The following is an 18582-nucleotide window of genomic DNA, read 5'->3' as shown; positions in this document are numbered from 1 at the left end:
AGAGGCTGGTGCTAACCTTTTGCTTGGGGAAGTATAGGCCTCTCACTTCAGCAATGAGCATGTAACTGTTCCAAGTCCAGGGATCTCCATATGGATACTTTTTCTTCCTCTGGTTTCCAATGTACACAATTCTCCTATTGACTAAAGATTCACATTTACTTTCTGGCTTGAGAGTCTGGCTCATACTGCTGTGCATTTTTGTTATAGAGTATTCACAGACAAGGGCAGGATCCAGGCATGAGCCAAGTGCTATCATCCCCATGAAGGTTCCATACATATTTACGAAAAGTAGCCTGACTCTGGGGCCTCCATCAGTCAAGACATATATCTTAAAGAACCATACTGGCCTACAAAATGTACTGAGTTGAAAAATGCCCAAGTTGGAGCTCAAAATAATTCTCTATATTATCTTCTTCAAAAGATAAATGATTTAGATGTTTTAATGAGTTTATAAAGAAATGAACAATGCAGATTTGTTAGACATATATGTTTCTATAAAAGACATATATGTTTCTATATCTATCTATAGATAGATACTTTTATAGAAACATGTTTAACGAATCTGCATCACTCATTTCTTTATAAACTCATTAAAACATCTAAATCATTTCTCTTTTGAAGAAGATAGAGAGGACTTACATTAAACTAATTATATATGTGTGGGTGTCTTTGTCTAATTCATGATGCTGACATTAACTTAAGAAACAACTGAAGACCTAATAAGCCCCACTCTAGAGAGACAGAGAGCTTTAGTGTAGGAATCACTTTATTCCAAGTTCTACTAGTGTATTTAAGCATTGCTTTGGATGTCATGCTACCAGCACAAGGTTGGATATAGCTAAAACAAAGCAGAAAAAAGCAGTATATGAGGAAGGCAAAGCATGAACGATGAGGTACAGAGAGAGAAGGAGGCAGAATCATAAAGAGAAATGAGTATTTCTGGTGGTGTGTGGCAGTTGCAATAAGATGTTCATTACTGATCAGGCAGAGGGTTTATAACCACAGTTAAACTTCAGTTGAGTGTTCCATAGAGTGGAAACCGTGAGGGTGACTTAGCAGACATAAAGCCTGCTCAGCTTGCTTAGGATGATGATGGTAACATGTATTTACATTGTGCTCTCTATGTGGCAAGTGTGATTCTAAATGCTAAACAAATATTAACTCATTTAATCTTCACAAAATACTATGAGCTATGCACTAGCCATGGCATTCCCATTTTATAAATGGAGAAACTAAAGAACAGAGCAGTTAAGTGCTTTGTTATGGTCACCCAACTTATACACAGGGCTGGATTAGAACAGAGTCACCTGTCTATAAAGTCTGTACCCTGGATTGTTACAACTCGACTTCCTTTCTGTGGAAAATGACCCCTTGTGCATGTTTTCCAAGGACCACAGCAACACATAGTGAGAGGAATAACTGGCTAGGAATCTGGAGACCCAGTTTCTCTATGTGATTCTGCTGCTCCCTAGCTGACTGGCACCCCCTCTCTGGCCTTCACTCTCCCATCTACAAAAGGAGAAGAGGTGGGATTGATGACCTAAGGCCTTTCTCCTATTAGCATTTTGAGTTATTGTATGAATGGAGACTCTACATCTGGTGCTAGAAGGGACAGCTGGTGAGCAGCCAGATGGCCCTTTCCAGTTGGTACAAAACCATCACCACTCTGGGTTTTTGCACCTCAGCGTGTCATCTCCTAAGAGAACAAGAGGCCACCAAACATTCTTGGGCCCCCAGATTTCCTTTTCTGTGGTCACGTTCTCTATGCAGCTTCAAGAAGTTTATTCTTCAGCAGGTTTGAGGAGATCTATTTAAACGTATCAGAAAATATGGCAATTTAATCCCAAAGTGCTTTTAGTCAGTCAATCTATGAGCAATGGCTGAGCTAGTCTGACCAATGAGTTAGTCTAATCCAATATAACAGAGATTAAAATTAGCATCACTTTCCTCATATGGATCCTGCACACATTTGAGATTTGGCAGCTGGGCTAAATGCCAGGACAGCAAGGGACCTATAGGAAGGCTCTTGGATTTTGTTCAGAGCAGGAAGTGAGACTCACATCTGTGTACCACTCTCTAAGTTGGAGGAATGTGCAATAAAAGCCATCAGCTATGAACTGATTTTTTAATTACATCATTTGCAGGAACCCTGATTCTACTATTAATGAGGAAAATAAAGCATTTAGTTTGTGTCTCTCCCTTAGGGTTTCTGTATGGTAAGGTCACTCACCTGATTAGTCATGTGCTTCTTTGTGCTTTAATATAGATTACCACTGCTCAGCTAATTGGTGTGGTTCCGTGAATACTCAGGGCTCACTTTTGGTCCCTTAGTCTGGTAGGAGGCTTTTGCAAATGTTACCTCAATGAATCTGTTAAGGGAAGGGCATGCTACTGGAGGAACACTTCCCCTGAGCTGAGCAGTGGTAGTACTAAAGCTTGAACACACATCCTCATATGTCAGGTTGACTATGGTTTTCCTATACCTTGGCTTCTTCAGGTAACAACAGCTACACTGACTTCTCCAAGTACTTGGTACCCAAGATAATACTAGCTTTAATTTCAATAAACATGGTCAGGAATTCAAGTGGTGCTTTCCTCCTCCTCCTCCTTCTCCTCCCCTTACTTTTCCTCCTCCACATCCTTCTTGGTGGAAATAGGGAGAAAGTTAGTTCTTATTTTGAACTTAGAATCCAGAATTGGGAAACATGAAGTGAATTTTCAATTGTGTGTTCTACTACAGAAAACTAACCCTGAAATGTATCTGGATGAAGGACAAGGGTTGGAAGGAAATATGGGACCGAACATCTAAGAAGCAGTGTCCCTGAATGAACAGGTAGAGAAGACGTCTTCTATGAACCTTAGGAAAGGTTTTGGATGCATCTGTAGCCCTTGGCTTTGCTCTGTTGTCTTTGCAGCCCTAAACATCCTTTGGGGTAAAGTCAATGACCACTGTAAAAGTGTACTAATCATGGCAACTTTGGAATCAGACCAATATGGGTTTAAATCCTGACTCTGTGGTATAACAGCTATGTGATCTCATACAAGGTACTTTCAGTTGTCTTACTGAAAATAGAGGTAATAATACTGAGTTTACAGGATAAAGAGTCAGAGTGATTAGTACAGTACCTGGTACAATGTAGTCATGTGATCATGGGAACCACCACTGTGGAGCTTCCACACCCCCCACCTTCCACGTCTTAGTTGAAGCTAATATTGGCTTATTTCAATCCTTCCCAAATATGTTGAACCTGAGGTGAGGTTTTGCTGGTGACAGAGTGAGGAGATGAGGTCATGAGATAGGGGGTCTGTTGCTGAGAGAGGCTGTTGGCCGTGAAGTGAGCTTGGGAAGACATGGGTCATTGAGCAGAGTGATGGAAGATGTCCAAAGCTAGGTTCCATGCAAGGTCCGAGGGCAAAGGATCAGTCTTGCAAGGGTAAGGGACCCCATACTAGCCTCAGAAAGCCACTGCCATTCACTCAGCAAGTATTGATTGGGAAGCTGCTGTGAGCCACTCTCTGTTTTCAGGCAGACACACTCTCTGCTTTCACAGAGCTTATACTTTAATAGGACCAGGAATAGCATTTCTTCTACTCTAAATCAGTCAACAAACAATTGAAGGAAGGAAGGAAAGAAGGAAGGAAGGAAGGAAGAGAGGTAAGGAAGAAAGGAAAGAAATTTTTTAAATGCTTCCAGATCCTGAGAAGAAAGCCATTTGGAACAAATAACCAGTATCCCGTTCATCTCAAGAATACCCTCCCCGTTGGAGTCTTAGGAGAATTAAATTCAGGAGTCAGAGAGGACCGAATTTGAATTCTGGCTCTGGGACTCACTAGCAGGATGACTTTGGACAAGACAGTCAACTTCTCTGAAACAGTTTTTTTTTTTTTTTTTAATGTATAAAATGGGGAGGGGTAGTTTCATCTCCTCCTGTAGGGTTGTTTTGAGGATTAGATAAGATGATGGGTAAGATCACTGAGTAGAAGTAAAGGATGAATAAATATGAGGTGAATTAGAACCAGGACAGTAACTGCTGATCCTTAAAATAGGATCTTTTGTGGGGACCCTGCTTTAAATAGAGACCCTGTGGAATAGTAGGCTCTCCAGGACAAGTGCCAAACACAAGCTGAAAGCAAACTTGGCTAAGGCGAGCAAGCAAGTGACCTGGTCACTCCTTAAAAGACCTGAAGTGGCTATAACCACAGGCAAAAGCTTCCCAAAGAAGCAAGTGTAGTTAGAGGCCCAACTTCCTCTCTGGGCAATTGCCACATTTAAGGGATCATTTTTATGGTTAACAGTGACTCAGTTCAATTAGAATGGCTGGACGAATATCAGGTTTAATTAAATATTTGTCAGGGATAAATTGGAAGTGAGAACGTGTATTTTTGCCCTTTCCCTTGATCCAGATCCTCCTCCACCCTTTCAATGTTACACACTGTTTCCTTCATGTCTGAAGGGGAGCGTCCCTGAGGATAAAAGCTGAAATGATGATGCAAAGCCACAAAACAAACTGTGAATGACAACAATGACAACGACAAAATACCTTGGGGACACATATGCAGACAAAAATACTTTAATCTTCAGCATATAGAAAGAAGAGAGAGATCAAGGGATAAATTCCAGAAATGGTAAATGGCATGAAGGTCAATTGGTGTGTGTATTCCGGGCCAGAGGGAAGATTTATGGCCAGATGTGACGCTCAGCAGGGTTAAGAGAAGGAAATAAGAAACAAACAAACAAATAAATAAAATAAAGTCCACTGTGGAGAGGCTACTCACTTTGTTAAATTAAATACACTAAACATTAGATTTTTAAAGAAGCAAATTTGATGGAGAGCTTAACCTAGAAGCAACCTGCAGGCCTAGTTCCCCTGCAAGTAAGACTATGCCGAGGGGTGACAGATCACCCTCAGAGGGAGCAGGTTTTGAAAATCAAAGTACCCAAACCCAGCACAAAGCTCCCCCCAAATATATTTAGGCTTACTGATGAGATCTTGCCTCGCAAGAGATTCAAAGCTTAAAAATGGCAATGAAAGTATTGAAATGTGTCACGGTTTTTCCTTTCCATGATTGCCATGAAAATATGGCATGGTTCTTCAGCAACATTAGAGTGTATCGCTGTAATGCTACTAACATAGCAGGTGGTAGGGTGATCACATTAAAAAAGAAAAGAAAGAAAAACCCCACAGGCAAGTTGAACTTGGTGATAGCACAGTGAGATCAATGAAGTATCTGAAGTGTGAGAAGATGCAGTTTTGTTCTGAAATTTGGATAGGTTTTATAAGTATGAATATGAACTATGTGACCTTCCTAATGAGGAACTAAAAGGATAATGATGTTCTTGGTGATTAAAAGAGGAGCAAGGAAATCTAATTAGAGGATGCACGCGTTACACTTGTTGGTGAAACATAAACCTATTTTCAGCAGTGCTGGCTGATGAAGGCGCTTCATTCCCCTTCAAAGGGAACTTTTCCTCCATTGTCTTTAATTACAGTGGAAAACATGGCACTGTGTTGTTTTACAAGGAAGATTAACCGGGCTTTGCAGCTCGAAGACTTGTGAATAAAGAGGCCAAAAAAGGCAGCCATCTTTGTTTTGTTCTCTTTAGCGCTCCTTGTTTTGTATTTACCACAAAGACAAAAGCTAAAGAAGTTAATATCAGAAGTTAATTCAAATCTGTCAGCTCATCACAAACTTGAAAGAGACAAGACTGGTCTATGCCGAACCACAAGCTCTTGTGTGTGTGCTGAGATCAGCACACCCTGAATGCTCAGTGTTACATTCTAAATGCTTAGACTAATAGCCAGATGTCAATGATTCAGATAGAGGAGGGTGGGGTGCGAGGGAACGACAAGGAACCTCATCAGGAATGAAATGTGAAATGTCTGCATTTTTTTTCTAATATGTTGACATTTTGCAGGTTGGGGAAAATACAAATGATTCCGCTGATGTCATCAGCCAAAAGCAATGGTATATCTCTCTGACTCATTCCCTCCCACCTGGATTTAAATTGTGGATTTGGAAAATAAAAATCATATACATTATCAGCAGGAAATGGACAAATATGTGCAGTTTTTGATGTCTCTGCAAGAAGAAATCATCTGATGAACGTCTTCCTAAACAGTGAACTGGAATGTTTGATAAAGTCTCCCTCAGAAGAAAGACCCAGGGTGAGGGGAACCCTAAATTCCAAATATGGAAGCTGGAATGCAAGGGAGAGTGTCAGAGAAATAATAATTTGGCTTCCCTGGGGGGAGAAGACCACGAGTTCTTTTGAGTATTTGGCTTTTCTTTGGTTATTGGAGAGTTTCACTCTGTATAAGGGCAATCCCTGATGCCCCCATTGACTGGAAATTATATTTATTAATTTGACAGATGTTTACTGGGCAAAAACCACTGCAAGATACAGGGCTACATCCTTTAAGTGCAGAAACAAATACAAACAAAATATAAGCTACCCTGAAAGCCCCAAAGATGAGTGCTTCTTCAGTGGGGCTCGGAATCACCTTATGGACAGAATAAAATTGAGTAGAACCTTAAGGGATAAATACAATTTTATCAGACAGGGAAGAGGGCAAAAGCCTCCATCTGTGACCCTACAGCATCCTGGAAGACATAGGATATGTATGGGTTAAAAAGAAACATGGGCTTAAGATCAGACAGACCTGGATGCAAAACCTGGTGTTGTCATTTCCTTGGGTGGTAGAATTCCTGTCTGCGGGAATTCAGTCCCACCACCTGAATTCTCTGGGCTCCAGGCTCTTCTTCTTGGAAGTGGGAATAATAACAGTACTGACCTCATAGTGTTCTTAGCTGTTTAAACCATGTCTGGCTGACACTTAATAGCTAGTGGCTTTTTCACTTATTATATTCTATTATTCTACTGTAGCTGTCTATTGACTTGTTTGTGCAGGGTTGGGAACTTTGTAACTCAATCTGAATGGATGGAGGGATGAAAAGAGCTGAAGCAGCATGGTCAGAGGCTGACATGTGTCATGGGATCAGTGTTCTGGGTCTAGCACGGTGGGTGTATAGAAGGCAGTGGGAGAACCTGAAGTATAAGGGGGTGTGGATCTCAGAGCAAGAAGAACCCTCAAGGCCATGCTTTCCTGGTAGGCAGCTTTCAGCAGGGTATGAGCAGTTTCATTCTGAGTTTTGGAAAGGTCACATGGCCCCACAGTGGCAAAGAGATTAGAAAGGGATCACCAAACATGCAGGAATCAATAAGAGAATAGCATAACTGCTCAGGGAAGGCACATGTCCAGTGTAAGTGAGGATGGAATGGCGAGCCAGCAAGCCAGGTCTGCTTGCAGGGACTCACAGGCCCCCAGGTAGAAGGGGAAGGGAAAGGAAGAGGTCAGAACGACCGGACAGATTCTAGTGAGAGTATGTTGGGGAGAAGATAAGGTATACGTTTGAGTGAGAGGCATACCTGAGAGAGAAAGGTTGAGTTTGAGATTCCCATGGAACATTCAGGTAGGGAGAGGGTTCGTAGCTCAGAATTCAGGAGAATGCTAGAGATGGAACTTTTGTAGTTATCAGACAACTGCTCAGAGACCATCAGTCTTCAGTGTGCAAAAGAGTCCCTTGGAGAGCTTGCTTTAAAAGCACATTCTCGGGACCTTCCCTGGAGACTGTGCTTAAATGGGTCTGGGGCAAGACCCATGAATCTGCATTTTTAAAGCCCCCAAAGCAAGTGCAATGCAGACTAAAATGTTGTTCTGTAAGATGCCTGAAGACACAGAAGACCCCTTCTCCTCTCACTGTGATACACTCCCTGGGCAGACTGATGGGGCAGGGGGTGGAGGGGCCAGCAGCAGACTAACCCAGAACGGTAGGAAAGTCACCACCTGGGTATGTCACAGAAGCCAGGAGGGGGTGCTGGGGGCCAAAGGGAGGTCTGGAACTGAGATTCTGCTGGGTTTTAGGAGGGAGCAGAGCGTGGCAGACTGAGGCATGATGGTGCTAGAGGAGGAGGGGATGAGAACAAAGACTCCAGCTGTCAGAGGTCTGGAGGAGAAGGCAAGAGAAGATGCAGTATGGTACACAAAAGGCACACTAAAGACAATCTCCAGACTCATCAGGTCTCCCCTGGGGGCACCTGGGGGAAAGGTGTGCTCTTAATAAGAGAGTAGGGAAGGCTAACGGAGACAGAAGTGTGTTGGGGTGGGGTGGGGGACAAAGGCCCGGCTCTGAGGCTCTGCCTACAAGTACCAGTGGTGTGCATGGTGCTGGGGACGCGGTCAGCAAAGGGTGGAGCCTGAGAGGGGTTGGTTGGTGCTGCCTGTAGTTGAAGAAAATCCAGTTTGAAGAGCAGCCTGATATGTATATTTATTCTAGAGGAATGGCCATTAGCAAAAGAAAATATAGATTCTGTCCTTATGGCTTGCAGGGCCCGCTGAGGTAGGCTTGAGTCCTGGCTGCTCTGAGGGGGGCTGAGGCATTGCCTGAGGAAAAAATCCAGAGCCCAGATGTTGCCTTAACTGGAATATTTTGCCGTTTTCATTTGCAATGACAAGATTCCTATCAATTGTCCCTATTCCTGATACTTAACTCTTAATGTAACTAATTTGTGTTGCTACGATTTCTCAGATAAATTGTGAGAAATCTGTTTTTCTCTCTGCAGCAACCCCCTCCTTTCTGGCATTGTTTGCGCTCTCTGTCCCTCTCCCCTGCCAGTTCCAGTAATCCAGGCGTTTATATGGCTCATTAAGCACATCGCACTCTCTGCAGTGCCGGATGTAATCAAGTTCAGAATCTTCGCTCTCTGCACGCTAAGGACAGGGGGATGGGGCCTCTTGCTCAGGACCCAGGGGAGGCAAAGTGGGTTGACAAGCTGAGAGAAGTGAGTGGCTTCCTGGGGGGAGCGGGGGGAGGGGGCAGAGCTGGGGCCAGCAGGCTGAGCCTGGCCTTCCCTCTGCTGCACACAGGCTTGGCAAGACTTCAAGGTGCTAGCACTCCAGGTGGGCCTGCAAAAGTCTGCTTCCACTCAGTAAAACTTACTTATACTTAGAGCAGTTTGCTTTTCCATAGAAAAAGCATTTTAGTTGCCACCATTTCCAAGTTTATGGATGATGGGTTTTGGAGACCTGCCTTTAATACTGTTTCTCCACTGTTGCTTAAATTTAGAACACCTAGCTGGAAGTCAGCTGAGAGTCCATCTTGTTCTGTCCTTACATTCAACAGACAACCAGGAAACAGAACAGAGAGCATCAGTTTGTTTGAACCGGGGTCAGGACCAGAACACCATTTTCCTTGCTCCTGGTCTCTCAATGTTGTGCTGTCTTTCCAGGACCTGCAGTTGCCCCGCACTAAGGAACATACAGGCAGTCTAAAATGCCACTTTGAGTTGCACTCTGCCTGCCTGACCTATCCTGTCAGTGTGGCTTTTGAAGGGGCTGCAACTGGCGTGCAGGGAAGAAACACCTCATGTCAGTGCCAACCACTGATTTGTCTCTGTGTGTCGCCCACCCACCTGTGTTCACTCTCACCACCTGCCCCATCACTTCCTGCTTCAGCTCGCTCACCAACCCACTGTCTCACGGGCTTTGTCTTATGTGTTCTTTTGAAACTGCTTTCATCCCACTTCCCCTTGTTCTTTGCATGTAGGTAGGAAATAGAAAGATGTGTTTGTGCGAGAGCCCTATTATGAGTATGTGTTGTGATGGGGTCACAGTGCAGAGTCAGAACGGTCTCCAAAAACAATCGTATACTCTTTGAGGGCAAACACCAATGTATGCCTGGGAATGTGGGGTGGAGGGGAGGTGTATATTTGGGAAGTATGTGTGTATGGGTTGTAAATGTAAAAAACGTCCTTTAAAAGAATGGGTTCAGATTTATTTTTTGCTTTTTAAATTATTTGAAGGAATCCTCATGCACTGTTGGTGGGAATGCAAATTGGTGCAGCCACTGTGGAAAACAGTATGGAGGTTCCTCAAGAAATTAAAAATAGAATTACCATATGATCCATTAATTCCACTACTGGGTTTTTGCCCAACAAAAGTGAAAACACTAATTCAAAAAAAAATATATGCACCCCTATGTTTACTGCAGAATGGGTTCAGATTTAGATGGAAGAGGGGAGATGCTGGTATGGGAAATGGGTCCAAGCAGGCTAATTGTTGATATGGGTTTCCATCTGGAAGGGCATCCACCAATGTCCATGATGGGTTGCCAAGTATGGTGAGTTGGATCGAAATAGGAGAAAGAGCTCAGACACTGGAACCAGAGTACATAGGTTTAAATCTCAGCTCAAGCATTTATAAGCCACTATGAGTTGAGTAACCTGCCTAATGTCTCAATTTCATCCTCTGTAAAATCGGGATAAATATACTACTTATTTCCTAGAATCATTAAATGAGATAAAACATGTAGAACACTTAGTCTAGTGGCTCTGCACATAGTAAGTGCCTGGTAACACTAGTTAGCCATAATTATGGGAATATTGAGGACTGGAAGGAACACTCATGGCCAACAGAAAGGGCTGGTCTACTGGACAATGTCATTCTGATCCTTTGTTAAGCTATTTCCACTCAGGCATAGTGTCAGACAATTACAGGACATCTTTTCTAAAATACCTGCACTGATGAAAAAAATAAGGCACACTGAGATTGACTTTCCGAGAGCCATTCAGCCAGCGAGCAGCACAACCTGGCTTCAAAGAGGCTCTGAGTCTAGAGACCCTACTCCCTGCTGCCATATTTTATCCTTGACAGTTGGATTCTTGCGGCTGGCATCACCAACACAACTCTCCAATCTCTGTATATGCACGTTCACTCGTTCAACAAGATTTTTCTGACCCACCACTGTGTGTGGATCTCTGTGCTAGGTTCTAAGAATGAAACCAGACATGGTCCCTTTGTTTATGGAGCATACAGGCTAAAAGGGAGGAAAGACTAATCAAGCAAACTAAATAAATGAGACAGAAGTGAAATTGCAACTAGCAAGGGAAGGCTATAGGGACAAGGACTATAGCTGCTGCACACTCCTGTGTCCTTGTCACTGAGAACAGTGCCCTACTCGTGGCAAGTACCGGCGCGTACTCGCTGAATGAATGCTAGCAAGTGCGCTGTGGTGCGAGTGGCCTTCCGAAGCGTTATATGAGAGTGTGCAATGGAGGACAGGCCCACTCACAGAGGTCAAGGAAGGCTTCTCTCAGGAAGGGATGATGGGAGGTGAGTGGGTACTCACCAGGTGAAGCAGGCTGGGTGGATTACAGGGATTGGAGATGCTGCAGTAAAGGGCATAAGAGACTCTGGAAGAAAGGAACGCGCAGTCCAGTTGAGCAACAATCTCGGCAGCCGTACCAAGGGAAGCAGTAGTAAGAGGGGCTGCGTCACAGGTGTTGGCAAGCAGCGGAAGTAACTGCAATACCTTGCATTTATACACGTTTCAGTTTGTCATGCCTCCGTAGTAAATATTGTCTTATGGACAATTCACAATGAGAGGCAGCAGGCCAAGAAATATCATCCCCATTTTAGCTGGGTAAACTGAGGCCTGTAGACTTGGCATGTTGTTGAAGTCACGCATCTAAACATAGCACCTGCTGGGCTCTCTCTCTGTGAGACCTACACAGTCCTCTCACTAGCCTTCTAAAGAAGGTATTGATATCCCAATAGCACCCATGATGAAAGTAAGGCTCAGCAAGATGAAGTGGCTGGCATGTGGCTGGCTGCATTGGGATATGAAGCTATGTCTTCCCTGTGGACAGGACTGTATCTCCCCACATTCATATGTTGAAGACGTAACCCCCAATGTGTATTTGGAGATGGGGCCCATCAGGGAGTAATTAAGGTGACATGAGGTTATAATGGTAGGGTCCTGATTCCATAGTATTTGGGTCCTAATACGGAGCCACGCCAGAGAGCCCTGTCTTTCTCCTCCCACCTCTGCCCTTTCTGTCTGTGTCACTCCACACACTACACACACTCAAAAGAAAGGCCACGTGAGGACAAAGCAGTTGTCTACATGCCAGGAAGAGAGCACTCATCAAAAACAGATGATAGATCTTCCTGGCTTGATCCTGGACTCCTGGCCTCCAGAATTGTGAGGAAATACATTTCCATTGTTTAAGCCCCCCAGCCGACGACAGTTTGTTAGGGCAGCCCTAACAGGCTAGTACAGGTGTGCATACATTTGCTGTTGTTACCCGCTATGGCACATCTCTCTCATCAGAGGTAGGGAAGCACAAGAACCTAGATTATCTGGTCATCAGTCCTAGGTTCACTCTCTTCGCCATATTCAATACCCCTGGTGACCCCACTCAGAGGGCGATGGCAGGGTGAGGGTCAGAGCATGACACCCACCCCACTCTTTCCCCTCAGTTTTATCAAAACCAAGAGATGGACAGTCATAGACCTCAAGGCTTGGGTAGCACTAGTGGCCCGTGATTCTCCTAGATCCAGAGCTATGAAAAGTGACAGTTACAGAGCTGATTCCAAGTCTGGAAAATTCCAAATGTTATCACTTTGTATGTGACTGAGATTGAGCATAGGGAACTAGGGCTGTGAGGCCACTGCTTCTGGAAGCACAGTGAGGCACCTGCTGCTGCTTCATCTAACTGTGCGCAAGTGTGTGTGTGCACATGTGTGCATCACTCTCTGTTTGCCCAGGATCTGATGGAGGGCCAGGTCTGGGTTTCATCCAGCACCTACTCACTGGTATGTGTGCTTCAGTGTTACTTAACCTTGCTGGTCTTCTTTGTACTTGTCTTTAAAATGGAGTTAATAACCTGTTTTGCACAGTACTAACAAAATGCCTAGAAACCAGTAAATATTTGGTAAATGGTAGATATTATTACTATTATGATGAATAATGACCCCAAGTACTTCTATTTTGAAATGGTGTTTATAGAATTAAGTCATTATCGCTTTTTGCCCTGAGCTAAGAGAATAAAACATTCATACTAGGGTGACTTCCCCATGGAGACAATCATTTGATAATCGATTTCATCTCTGGGCTGGGTTCCTCCTGGTGCTGCTATGTGCAGAAATAGCAAAACACTCCTCTATTTTACAGGCCACCGAGTCGAAGTATATTGCTTTGGGGGGAAAACCCCTTCCCCCCAAAATATATAATGATGTGTGTATGTGAAAGCCATCATATTCTACATGCTTGTTACCTAACCTGTGCAAACCAAACCCCCTGAGATCTATCTACTAAAGATAAATAAGTCAGGGAGGTGGAGCAGGCAATCTTTGAAGTGGGCTTAAATTAAAAAGCATAGGCATTCAGGCAGGCAGAGGAAGGAAGGAACATGCTGTACCCACCTGCCACTGCTGATGAGGGGCTTATTTCTAAGACACACACAGCACAATGCACACACAATGCAGAGAGAAAACAAAAGACATAGATCACACATTTCAGATGGTTGGTGGACAAAGTTTAGTTAATGTCAATGCTGAAAGCTTGTTCAGGGTCTGAGATACACATGGGAAAATGAATACCTTTCCATCCCACTCACCTCTAACGAAATCTCAGCAAATAAACAAGTACATACACACACAAAATATCACAACAAGCTGACCCTGGCCCATGATGTGAAATGTGGCACAAGGAGATGGACACAGCAATGTGGGAAGGCTGAGTGAGGGAAAGATAAGGGCTTCCAGTGGAGCCAGTCAGGCCTCTGGAGACCTCTCCATCCATATGGGAGGAAAAGGCCTTCAGAGAAGAGTTTGATGCTCCAGCTGTGGACAGAATAGTCGTCTTGATGAGGACTCAGACTACTGCTCCATCCACCCCAATGAGTGAGAATGTGACATGGCAGTCAACATGAGAATCATGATGGCAGCAGTTGACTTGGTTCAAATCTATGAATATAACCCCCAGAATTATAGACTCTTCCTATAGAAGGTATCTTAAAATTGTATCTAACTTACCCCCGCAGACCATTAGATACTACAACTGAACTATTCCATGGTTCTATGTTTTTTATGGCAACCACCATTCAGCTTGTTTCAGAATTGGGTTTACTCCTTTTATAAGGTGCAAACCTTGCCTTTCAGTGGACCAGGAGATATCAATTACCTTGCAAACATCACTGTATCACATGCTTAGGAGAATGACAGGGAGAAGCACTTCGTATCTAAGGGTGGTGGGTTGAGCAGTATGGATGAACACAGGCCAAGCAGATTGAGCCTTCCTCCCTCTACAGCCCCGAAGTTCTCCCTCATGGACGAGCCCACTGCATCCAGGCTTCCTGCACTCACCATACAGTGTGATGCTGGCGTTGGTGTTCCCAAGCTTATTTGTGGCCACACAAGTATAGTTCCCATAATCCTTTTCTGAAACATTGAAGAAAGTCAGAGTGGATATGTGGCCTTTGTTCTCAATCCTCACGCCGCCCAGGCCAGTGGCTAGCCTGCAATAAGAGAAGGTATTGCTGGTCTGGTTCTACAAATAGAGTGAAATAGCAGACAGAGATGCTGGGGGGAACTGAAAGATACCAGAGATGAATCCTACAAGGAGGCCCTGCTCACAGACACCTTTCCTCGAACTGACCCAGTCTCTTTAACCCAAAACATGAGTACCACAGCCTCCAGAGGAGGAAAAAGGAAAGGATATTCATGCTCCAAAGGTGAGATTCACTGGCTTCTAGGCATTGAGGGCTGCCATGTCTACAACTAATCTCAGATTCTGAAACCAAGTCAATTCATTTTCCCCACTTGCCAGCTTCCTTGATTTTTTTGTTTGTTTGTTTGTTTGTTTCTGGTTCTAAAAAGAGACTCTATTATAAAGGAGACAAATGCATTTTGGTTTTGCCACATCTTTCCCCTTTACTTTATCATTCCCTTTCCATGTGGGGAATGATCCAACAGCTCTGCTTCAGATATGCCCTATTTCCATTTTTAAGGTACCTGGTATCTTCCTTGAACCACTGGAATTCAGCCATAGGCACCGCAGAAGCTTCACAGCTCAAGATACCCTTCTGACCAACAGACACACCAGTGTTCTTGGCTTTTGAGATATAGGGAGGGTCTGCAGAAGGAAAATGCAGAGTGATTTCACGAAACAAATGAAAGGCACATTTAGTCACCTGCTGTGCAAATGGATTTCTTGTGCCACCCCACCTTCCCAGTTAAATAACCATTTATTTTAGGAAAAGAATTTCTTGCTCAAGGATATTGCATTTACCCCAGCATCTTCTTAAGCCTTCAAACCAATTCAAAGTTAACAATTCTCCCCATTAGCTAAAACTCTGACAGGCACAGGTAGATTCCAGGGGCAAAATGGCAGTGGAGACAGTCATGGTGCAAAGCAATGTGACACAGTATTTTCCTGTTGGAAACAATTTGGGACGGTCAGAAAATGGCATTGCCATGACCAGCTTGTTCCCTCAGTCCCTATATTCTCTTTTCCTCTGAAACTTCCTGACAATGGGTCAACTCACAGTTTACAGTGATTTTTACTTTCCGCACATCAGGTGCAGCCACATCATTCAAGGCGCTGCATTCATATTCCCCAGACTGGTCACGTTTGATGTCAGAGATTTCCAGGTATTCATCCTCACTCACAAAGCCCTGGCCTTCTGGGAGGAAAGAAAGAGAAAGAAACAATCAAGAAACCGTGAAACCAGGGACAGAACTATATTCACATCATGAGCTTGGAGGGGAAGGAATACAAAAAGCTGTAAAAATGAGGTTTGAACATTGAGCCAAAGATTATAAGATATCATGTTGACCAAATAGTATGGCATTTGGAGAAAGAAATTCTCTGCTTGAGTCTTGGGTCATTGTGTTTTTGTCCAACTCACTTTAACTTTCAGACCATTTGAAAAGAAAAGATTTTCATTATTTTTCAAATATGATTATGATGAGGATTAACTAAGAGAATACGTGTGAAAAATCCCAGCACATTACTAAACTTCGATGTTTTAAAGAGAATTGTAATGATATTATATATATATATATATATAAAATAAAAAAATGTGGGAATACCTTTAGACTATGTTAGCATGGGCATCTTAATTTTTCATTATGTAGAAATCCCTTTGTGGGGTGCCTGGGTGGCTCAAGTCTGTTAAGCATCTGGCTCTTGATTTTGGCTCAGGTCATGATCTCATGGTCATGAGATCGAGCCCCTAGTTGGACTCCATGCTGGGTGTGGAGCCTGCTTGAGATTCTCTCTCCCTCTCCCTCTGTCCCCCACCTCTCTCTCTCTCTCAAAAAAAAAAAAAATTCCTTTGGATATGGAACACAAACTACTAACTACTCATAGAATAAATAAGTGACCATTTAATAGTTTAATACAGATAGATGCAAAGCAGTTGATTTTGTTTCAAACCGTCCTGGAGTAGATGAACTGGAGAAAGAATGAATGTGGAAGCATTTTGTAACCACTATGCATTTGGTGCTCAATAAATGATTGCCAACGTAAGATAAATGTGGTAGCCCCAAATGATGGATCCATGGTTACTAGAACAGCCTTGTGAATTTAATACCCAACTTTGTGGGACATTTTGGAGACTTTATTCCTAGGCACTTCTGAAGCTTGGAACTCATGATCCAAAATATTGTACGGTCACAAAATGTACATTGTTTGCAATCACCATTATGTGTCTTACAACAATCTGGCTCCTCTCTCTCATCCCTCATCCCCCCCCCCCTGTGGTTCAGTGCAAAGAGAACGGACCCTCTGTCTTGAACCCCAAATGTTTTCAGTTCTGTCAGCACCAGGCTCCTGTGAAAACCCAGCCAACACAAATGCCAGGGACGAAATACAGTCATTTGCCTTTCTTGTAGGCCTGCTGCCTGATTCTTTTTTGTGCTCCAGGCATTAGAGTGAAACTAGTTTTCAGGAAGATAAAAACTCATTATAACTTTCCTCACACCCCCATATAAACTTATTCTTATCCAGTGGGTGTTCAGTCAACTAAGTCTAGGTCAACCATGGATGTGGAGTAGCAGGAAGGTGAGGGGTAGGGTGATGGGCAGGGGTAGGGAGGCGGGTGTTTTAGCATCCTGACTTTGCTCCAAGTCTAACCCTTGGGGAGTTTCCACCAACCCTGTCCATTTCCTCAGACCAATTGCTTTTCAGCTCCTGTTGCTTTCCCTGCCTCCACCCCCCACCCCAAGTCCCAACCACCCAGGCTCTGCCATCAGTTACACCAGTACATCCCAAGCAGGTGTGGGTCCCCTGGCAAAATATTTTTCAAGAGGTCCCTCTCTATATAATCAAGCAGAGTCATCCAACATCAGCACCATGCTGGTAACCCAATCTCATGCAGTTACATGAAAGAAATCTTGCACCGTCAGGAGAAGCAATCCTTTACCACCCTCCTAGAACCTGGACCTGTGGACCGGGTCGCAGAACAAGCCCACAGGTGTGAGTTTGGGGATCTTGGGAAATCTGGTTGAACCCATGTGAAGAATGGCTGAGAGTAGAGGTTGGAAACGCACCCCACCCTGAAGGGGAATAATGGGGCCCAGGACAGGACACACACTCCCAGTCTAGAATCTGAGTATCTCTCCTTAATGGTATTGCTGGCCTAGGCTGGTCCCAGGCACCAGAGGAGGACTTAGAAAATGTCAAGGAAGACACTCCAGAGCATGGCACCCCCTGGGGCTGGGGTAGGGCCCTATTCACCAGGATCTCAGGGTAGTGGTGCTGGTCACAAGCCCTCCACCGCAGCAGACATTTAATCATTCAGGCTAGTTCATATCCTAATTCCTCAAGATTTATTAGAGGGATAGAAACATCTTCTCATCCCTTTTTCCTTTTTTCTCTCAGACTTAACAGAATCTCATAGTTGAAGAAGATTTTAAGATCACTTATTTCAGGAAGTCTATAAAGATAAAAATTGCCTCACTTATTGAAATGATGTTGGTTGACCAATCTAAGTATTTTTAAGGCTTAAACAACAATGAAATCAATCACACAAAACAACTTCCCAAATTCACTATACCTTTTCTGTAATGAATAAGTATGGTGCGATCAAAAGGCTGCCTCCCTACTACTAAGATGCCATGATTTTTTCAAAATGTGCTACAGTGCATTTGCCACAAGTAATTAAACCTGAATGCATCTGACCAAACAAAAGAGCCACCTGCAGTAGGTCTGGCAGGAGCCTCAGGCAGGGTCACTGAGCCCCTTTCCTTGCAGAGAATGAGATAGATCCATATCATGCTACATGGTACACACTGGACACATGTCTTAAAGCCCCTGACAAAGCAGATTTATAGAAGCCAGTCAACTTAGAAATGTTGGCCTGTGCAAACGGATGGGGTCACCTCAAAGAAGATGGAGGCCAATGTGCTGGGACCCTGAGTAATTCTCTGCATCTGTATGAGTAGGGCAGATCTTGGGTCCTTCGTGTAGGAATTACTGGACGACACAGCCACTCGCTGGAATGTGGGAATGTATTTTCACTATTTGTGATGTTGTTTTTATGGGACACTTATATGACAGCAAAAAAGGGAGGAAGGAAGAGAGTGTTTGGTGTGAAATTGGGATCGTTACAATAATACTACCTCATTAAGTGAGAGAATGAATTTTGTCAAGTTTGTACTATAAAGTAAGTGATTCTCAGATTTTCATTTGCATATAAATTCCTCTGGGATCTAAAAAATCCATAGATTCTGATTC

General features: G+C 43.7%; 1 protein-coding gene across 6 annotated transcripts in view; it reads right to left on the bottom strand.

Moving 5' to 3' along the window:
• OPCML (opioid binding protein/cell adhesion molecule like) overlaps positions 1-18582 on the bottom strand; it is a 1067476-nt gene that overhangs the window by 6994 nt on the left and 1041900 nt on the right. For 4 of the 6 annotated variants that reach the window (XM_078058750.1, XM_078058752.1, XM_036091833.2 and 1 more), the window contains 3 exons: positions 15389-15526; positions 14856-14976; positions 14208-14359 (listed from right to left, as the gene is read on the bottom strand). In XM_078058750.1, the coding sequence (XP_077914876.1) occupies positions 14208-14359; positions 14856-14976; positions 15389-15526 (411 nt within the window). The remainder of the gene's footprint in view (positions 1-14207; positions 14360-14855; positions 14977-15388; positions 15527-18582) is intronic. The other 2 variants (XM_078058751.1, XM_036091834.2) reach the window with 1 other exon arrangement.

Source organism: Halichoerus grypus, chromosome 11, assembly GCF_964656455.1.
Source record: "Halichoerus grypus chromosome 11, mHalGry1.hap1.1, whole genome shotgun sequence".
Lineage (NCBI taxonomy): Eukaryota > Metazoa > Chordata > Mammalia > Carnivora > Phocidae > Halichoerus > Halichoerus grypus.
Note: the sequence above shows the minus strand (reverse complement) of the source record. Positions and strands in the feature narration are given on the sequence as shown.